The sequence below is a fragment of the Ixodes scapularis genome, unplaced genomic scaffold (assembly GCF_016920785.2).
Source record: "Ixodes scapularis isolate PalLabHiFi unplaced genomic scaffold, ASM1692078v2 PGA_scaffold10__122_contigs__length_95168666, whole genome shotgun sequence".
Taxonomy (NCBI): domain Eukaryota; kingdom Metazoa; phylum Arthropoda; class Arachnida; order Ixodida; family Ixodidae; genus Ixodes; species Ixodes scapularis.
This window is the reverse complement of record NW_024609836.1, coordinates 35319338-35327269: the sequence shown is the minus strand read 5'-3', so window position 1 is coordinate 35327269 and position 7932 is coordinate 35319338. Positions and strand designations below refer to the sequence as shown.

Sequence of the window (7932 nt, the reverse complement as noted above, 5' to 3'; positions counted from 1 at the left end):
TGTGGTAAGATTCCCAACGGTTACAGGTACTGGAAGATTTCGCGGCACGAAACAATCTCTTTTTCTTGTTCGATAGCCTCCTCAGTGATGGGTTATACCATGGTGATTGATGGTGAGACGTTACAGATCGCAGTGGAATGTACTTGTCGGTGAGAACAGCGACTTGACCCTTAAACATATTCCAGTTCTGCTCAACAGAACACTTGGAGCAGTTAACAAAATAGTGATCAACAAACTGACTCAGGGCATCGTTTATAGCGTCGAAATTAGCTTTTCGGTAGTCACGAATAAGTTTTATCTGCTTTCTACTATTACACTTTGGTATGCTTAGAGAGATGAGTAACGAGCAGTGATCACTTAGTCCTGGTAGGTGAGATATTAGGGATACAAGGTCAGGTGTGGAGGTCAGAACAAGGTCAAGAATATTTGCTGACGTGGCTGCAATTCTTGTGGGTTCTGTAACTAGCTGCGACAAGTTAAAATCGGAACACATGTTCAAGAAATCGAAACACTCCGACGAAAATGGGTTAGGAAACGGGCTCTCATGTGACCAACAGATGTTTGGGTAGTTAAAATCACCTAGAAGAAATATTGGACTGTTTGGAAACCTTGTTACAACTATATTGATAGCATCATGAAGTTCGTTTACAAAACTAGAGGTACACTTCGGCGGACGATAGCAAACACAAAGGATAACTTTTTTATAATTCACTTCAAAACAAACGCAGAGAAACTCAATATTTAACGCCAAGTTTACACAATAGGAAACAATACAGTCGGCTACTGCAATTAGTACACCACCTCCAGATCCAAACTGCCTATCGGAACGATACACGTTAAACCGCTTTTGACAATCAAATATTTCACTATTCCGTACTGTAGCGGAAAGCCACGTCTTGGTGAGTACGACAACGTCAGCCGATGACGAGTCAAGCACAGCGCATAACTCATCTCGCTTTTTTAGCACGCTCCTTATGTTAGTAAAAAAGATAGACATATTTTCGGAAGAATGACCATGATCGTTTCTCGGTTGCTATGACGAAGGGGATTCATTCGCTGACTCAGCAAGGACGCCAGCGGCTGTATCGGCGAGACTCAACTCGGAGGGAGCCCCGAGCTCGCGCACACTATGTTTCGGAGCAGTAAACATAAATTTTTTTGTCAAAATGAAGCTTGTTGTACCGTAATCTAAAGTTAATATTAGGATTTAATGCCTTCGCAAATTCGATTAATTTCTTTCTAGCCTGACGTGTAGCTGGTGAAAAATCCTCATTAATAGAAATGCCACTGCCTTTTGCCTTCGTTCTTAACGACAAGATGCTCTCTCTAGATTTCGAATTCGCAAATTTTACAATAATCGGTCGGCACTTGTTCCCGAGAAACAGGCCTATCCTGTGTGCTCGAGCTATGGCGTCATCTGTGACCTCCATATTCATTACCCGCAGAAGCACCGCTCTAACCTTCTCCTCAGACTGACTCATCGTTTCTGACGGAACGTCCTCGATTCCGTGAAAAATTAAATTATCACGTCTTGACCGGTCCTCTATCTCGTCCATGCGCTCACGCAGGAGAGAATTCTCTTTCCTGGCGTCATCAGCAATGCACTGTGCAGCATGTAGTTGCTTCTGCCATTCGTTAAACTTTGCAGACTCTTTCTCTACTCTTGTGAGCCTACTGTCGACTGAGGTGAGTCTATTTTCCATCAGTTGTTGGTTTTTCTTAATTTCATTTACGGAACTCATTAGCGTTTCCTGCCCAGATTCAAAGCGTACAGTCCGCTCGTTGACATCCTGCAGAAGCTTCAACATTTCATTAAACTGTTTGATCTGTGCATCTGACATAGGTCCCGGATTAAGTTCTATATCGCCGCTCAGAATTAGTACTAACGTACACAATGCATCTAAACAGTCAGAAACACAGCAACACACTGCACCTGGGCGAGGCAGCACTACCAGGCAGCGATAATCGCTTTTAATTTCAGAGTAAGAATGCCGTTTACCAACCTGTAGTAGGAAGAGCACAGGATTAGATGGCTGCCACATCGTTGCGTAGCTGCCTCGCCCACTGACGAAACACGCGCCAAACAGGGGGGCGTCTTGCGAAGATTTGAGTGTTGCCGATGACGATTCGGTGCCGCCGAAAACAGGAGAGCACTCAGGCGAAAAGTTTTGATAATCGAGAGGCCAACAATCCTGGCAACCGCGACTGGCATTCCTGATGACCGGGAAAGGCGCTTTCAGGAGGGTCTGGTATCTTGGTAGCACTGTAGAGTCGTCGTAGTCCACAGGTCCCAAGCAACCACGTATGTCCGTCGGACGTCCGAACAAGAGCCGAATATCCATTGCCAGGGAAGGACGTCCGTCGGACGTACACTGGACATCCGTTTCCGTACGTCCAAATTCGGACTAATAGTGGACGTCCTGTGGATATACAGAAATGGATGTCCGAGGGCTGTCCATTTGTGGATGTTCGAACATATCCCAATAGGTATTGGGAAACCATTCAAAAACAGTTACTTAAAAGTGGTCCCATTCTGCACTAAACGATTATCATAACAGAACCTTTTTGTGCAGAGGATATACCTTTCCCTAATGAAGATAGGTTTGAGGCCCCCCCCCCCCCCCCCCCCAAGATTCTTTGACAGATTTGATGGCCCCTTCAAGATTTCCTGAGGTCTTAAGAGGTCCCATCACAGTATTTCCTGAAGTTCCATAGGGGCCCATCACAATTTTCTGCAAAGTCTGATGGGCCCTCTAGGATTTGCTAAGGGTTTGAGGGGTGCAATAGATGCTTTCTGGGGTCTCCAAGATCATTCAATAGGTATGACGGGGAAAAAAAGAGGTGGACACATCGGTAATTCGTTTTTTTTTTTCAAGTGTTGTCCGAAGGTCCATTAATAGAGGCCTAGAACCTTAGAATTGTAAGCTCCTTTCAAGCTGATACTGTGTGCGGTAAAAAGAAAAACAGTATTGTATGTTCTCGACTACAAGTAATCAAATGAATTGTGATGCATGTGTACTACTTTTTAAAGTAATTTTGCAATCATTTGATTACATTTTACGTATTGATGTCGCAGTGCCAGTTGGCCTTATGTTTCGTAAGCTAGAAGGAAACAAGGATGTTAGACAGCAAAATAGTTTTTTATTTGCAATCAGAACCAGGGCAGAGGCACCTTTCTCACACTTGAAGGTAGATGCCTACTCTCCCTTAGAAGTGGTGCACCTCTCCTTTGCGCGGCGAAGCCACTCCTTGACTTCCGTTTCCACCTCTTTTTTCGTAGACTCTTTGCAGTGCTTTGTCCGCTTTATAGCAGCTGAAAGCAATAGATGACCCTTATAGTACAACTTAAAAAGGCAGGGAATTGCGTTGCAAACTTCTACTTACCAAAGATCAATTTGTACAGCTTAAGGCTACGGAAAACCTTCTTCCCTTTGCGCCCATCCATGCTGAACTTGGCTGCAGCTTCGTCACTAATCAGGTGTGCAAGCATAGACCTTACAGTTGTTTTGATAGACAGGTCCCCAAGGGAGGTCAGCTCCACAACCTGGAAGGAACGTACAGAGCACGACACAGTTAATACGAACAAGACATAGCCAGTTTTCGCTGTTTTACTCTGACCAGTGAAACGCTATCCCCAAAGCTACTTATATCATGGAAAGGGTTCATCTTGGGGCAATAACCTTGGTTATAAGAAAATGCAATCCTCAATTCACTGTCCATGCAAAATGCCAATGCCGTGTTTGAGCACATAAAACGTGGGGCTGGTGCCTGGGGAACGTAAGACATGACATAAGGAGCATTACGATACCCAGAAAGCAAGTATAGCCAAAAATGTTTGGCATTCAAGGTTAGCTGGATAGAAAGAACCTGAGCATGAATGGGTTTACAGCTTGTATTAACTGGGCTAGGCTTTACAATTAGCCAATTCACACCCCCTCTTTATCTCCGAGGCCAGTATGAGTGAACTGGTGATACCTTGAGAAAGATTGAATGAATGTGAGGGCCCAAATTTTATTTTATTTGGGCAGTTGTTTACACCTCCTAGTCATTGTTCTATCTCATTAGTCATTTCCCATGCTCTAAGATCTGGAACTGTGGGACAGAGTTGCCATTTGAAGAAATACGGAAGTAGTCAGAGCTTGCTCTACACTCATGAAATAATGCTAAAGTATAGCACCATTACAAACACCTTTGTTGCTTACCAGAGAACAGGCAGTCTCACCCCTTTGATGCATCTCGATTTAAAATCACAGCTTGCTCCTAGCTTATTTGTTATCTGCATGTCTTAACCTTAGCTGCACACTAGGGATAAGACATAACAGCAAAGCCTAGAGAATGCAAACACCAATACTTGCCTCAGTAAGTGACAAAAACTAGAGTATGGGCAGGCATTGATAACAGCAATTGCTTACCAAAGCCTCACTCGTGGCATCTGTAAGAGCGCCATCAAACACCTCAATTGCTTCAGGAGTGTCGAGGGGATCAACGAGGATCGGCTGGCTGGGCTCTACAACGAAACTCTCACGCGCTCGTAGCAATGTCGAAATCATGTCCATTATCTCCGTCTGCTGGCTCCTCATGACGCTCATCCCATTCAGCACCCGTCGCTGAAACTCTGCATGCAAAGAAAAGGCTTGAAATAAATATTGGCAAATAAAATTAGTGCAGGCAGGAGACAACATCCTACTTACCAGCAGCACTCAAGATCCTAGCAGTGGCCCGCAGATCAGCTAAAAAGAAAAAAAAAAGATGGCAAAAAGTCAAGAGCTTAGCCATTTCAAAACTATTCAAAGTTGTGCAACCATGCTGTGAAAGAAAAACAATTGAAATCAAATTAGCTTACCGCAGGTCGAAGCACTGGTGCTAGGCGTCATGTGTTGCATAGCCTGCAGTGCTGAAAAAATTTAATGAAGGACACACAAAATATCTTAATACGCAGCTGCAACACAATTCTGCAGTAAAGTACCTTGATCTAATCGACTGGGAGCCGACATCCTTGTCAATGTTTGAGATGCGGTTGAAAAACCACTGGCATCTACGAAGATAAAGACAACTGCAGGCGCTAGATGCAATAAGGGTACAAGGTGACTTGGATTGCTTCTCATATTTATTTATGTTATTTATTTATTTGGTACTTCTGAACTGCCCTTCAAGAGCCCGTGGGCCTACAGGAGGGTGCACCATGCATACATGCAAGAGCTCAAATGACACAGAATACAAAATTAAAAAACATGCCTAAAAAGTAGGAAAAAAATTTACATATGTAATATCAACAGAATGTGACCTCCGACAGTGGAAAACATACAGCGCAGAAACCTGTTGCCCCCATATCTGTTGTTTAAAAAACAGAAAGGAAAACATACAATCAATGTATACCTTGAGCAGGGCTCGCACGCTAAAACTTCCAGGCAAAAAAATATCCACCTCTGGAGAGTTCACTTTATTTAATATGCTAAAAGCCTACCGAAAAGTTTCCAGATGTGAAAAAGTCACTTCGTTTTTGGCGGTATGGTGCTCCATACATTTGCTTGCTCAAATTTGATTAAATATAAAACTTCACCCAGAAAGATATGAAAGAGATGGCGATTGTTTTTGCAAGCTTTGCATTTGAATTTGCACTGCTAGTATGCGTAGCTCTTTATTTGTAAAACGATCATGCAATGTACCTTTATTTCGTGAACTGGGAGCCGGTGTCCTTGTTGACGTTTTAGGTGTCTGGAACGAACCACAGGCACCTGCGAAGATAAAGACAGTTGAAGGGGCTACATGCAAGAAGGGTACATGGTGACATGGATTTTTCTCATATTTAGGTTCCTAGATGTGAAGAAAGCCACCTTGTTTTTGGTGGCATGGTGCTCCATATATTTGCTTGCCCAAATTTGATTAAATATAAAACTTCAGCGCTCACACGGAAATGAAATTAAAGTTAATTGGTTCTGCAAGCTTTGCACCTCAACTTGCAGCAATATGTGCATAGCCCCTCATTTGTAAAATGGCCATACATTATAGGTTGTTCGCACATAACGTCAATTTGGCATTTTGTTGTTAGCTTGTTTTTTCACACAAATTTACTACATTGAAGGATTACATCGTAACCGGTTGAGATGATGTCAGCGGTGCTCTACGCATTTGAGGGGGCGTGTCAATCCTTGGAATGCTCGAGTTTGGCACACGCCAGACAGCTCACAACAACAAAATGGTGGACGAAATTACGTCAGTGAAAACACCCTATAGCTACCTTTATCTTGTGGACTGGGAGCCAGCGTGTTTATCGAAGTGCTAGACGACTGGGACGAACCACTAGCACCTGTTTGGAGATGTCTGATTAAGTTGGGAATTGGTAACATTAGAATACAAAAAGCGAAAAACAATATAAGTGGTTTTCAGGAGAAACTGTACCTCGCATTAGTGCAGCTTGCGACATTTCACTGTGTATTGATCTTGCCGGGCTCGCACTCTGTGATTCCAGTCTCTGGCTACTGGCTGTGAAAAGCGACCAGAAAACCTCAAATTGTAAGATGAAAAAAGTACAAATTGATCTCCCAAAATATAAAAAATGCAGTTGTGCCCCAACCCCCTATATAAGCACATTGTTTACGTAAAACGACAGATCAAGTACGTCTGACGACACACCCTAGACTTATCAAGTGCCAGGTTCGAATTCTAAGCTAAAGGTTAAGAAACAGTTGCAACGGTCAACAAGGCTGTCAGCTGCAGAACAAAATAAAAATCAAATAGCGTTACGCGAGTTCTGCCGTGCGCAGAGCGGCATCGGGGCTTCCGGGAATTCATCCGAGCTTGAGTCGGACTCGCTCCAGCGTGTGGGGCGAAATCTCCTACGCTTTGGGCGTATCTCCTCGTCCGAGAGATCAGATGTGAACCGCGACCGCTCCAACTTAGATCGCCCTTCTTCGTAGGAATCTGTAGTTACATAAGAAAAAAATACTTACAATTAATGAACACTGCTGCACGCATGAAGAGATGCAATATACTCACTGAATAGTCCTTTCACAGTCACCTCGAACTCAGAAAACCCTGGTCCTGGTGGCCCCCCCTTTCGCACTAGCTTGACAGCCTTATCGGTGGACACCTTCGGCCATAAACAGTTGTTTCCCGTGACCCACGTGTAAGGCACGATCTCCACCTCTTGGGTTAGCCTAAATTCCACAATTGCATACATCCCTGAAAATGAACAGAAAAACTGATGTGAGAAAGTCATCAACACTAACCGGATCTAAAAAGTTATGCAAAAGCTAAACATTTACCTTGAGCTGCTGAAATGGCGGCGGTTTCACGGTACCGTCGCTTTCACCGACAGTAAAACGTAAAACCCGGTCGTGGTAACACCAGAGTCCAAACCACGCGCTCCTAGAGCCGACAATGCACAAATATCGATGGATTTCGTTGGCTATGGATTTTAACGGATATGTGACACTAGCGGCACCTAGAAAAGTTGAAAACTACATGACGTCGGGGTTAAACATCAATAAATAAATAAATTGGTAGCGTTTGTTTTATTCATACATTAGTTTGGTGACTTATCAATTTAAACAAATCTCCACAGACAAATTATAACAGCACAGTCGTACCGTCGGTGTCATCCTTGGTGTTATCCTACGTTGATTTCATGAATTGCAGTTTACACCAACACGCTCGGCAACAAGCAGTAAAATAATTATGCCTAATTTTTAACAACAAACAAGAAAAGTAGCGAGAAGTATATTCTTATTGAATCATATACCGACTAACCACTGATCGGTATAGCCAGCTTCGCGACCTCACCTGTCTCGGCTGGCAACCCGATTTTCGAGTTTTGTTCTTTTTCTTTGTTTCTTCCGTGTCCACGTTGTTGCTGTCGCGTGTCAACGGTTATACAACGGTGTTACTAAAATATTTTTATTTCTGTTTTAAGTAGTATGGTGCGTGTGTGGC

The 7932-nt window shown here is 43.4% G+C and overlaps 1 protein-coding gene across 4 annotated transcripts; it reads right to left on the bottom strand.

Annotated features, from left to right (window-relative positions):
* Nucleotides 1–3075: 3075 nt before the first annotated feature.
* LOC115332546 lies at nt 3076–7368 on the bottom strand. Of its 4 annotated transcripts, none has more exons than XM_040218895.3 (12): nt 7266–7368; nt 6997–7182; nt 6745–6921; nt 6400–6483; nt 6239–6307; nt 5667–5735; nt 4967–5062; nt 4844–4894; nt 4692–4730; nt 4413–4615; nt 3385–3544; nt 3076–3313 (listed from the first exon to the last, which is right to left on the bottom strand). In XM_040218895.3, exons 2-12 carry the CDS (start codon nt 7178–7180, stop codon nt 3198–3200), a joined length of 1248 nt encoding a protein of 415 aa, XP_040074829.1. In that variant the 5' UTR covers nt 7181–7182; nt 7266–7368; the 3' UTR covers nt 3076–3197. The 4 variants fall into 4 exon arrangements, with proteins under 4 accessions (XP_040074829.1, XP_040074830.1, XP_040074831.1 ...); XM_040218896.3 differs by having other exon boundaries at nt 4967–5035; XM_040218897.3 differs by lacking the exon at nt 4967–5062.
* Nucleotides 7369–7932: the final 564 nt, after the last annotated feature.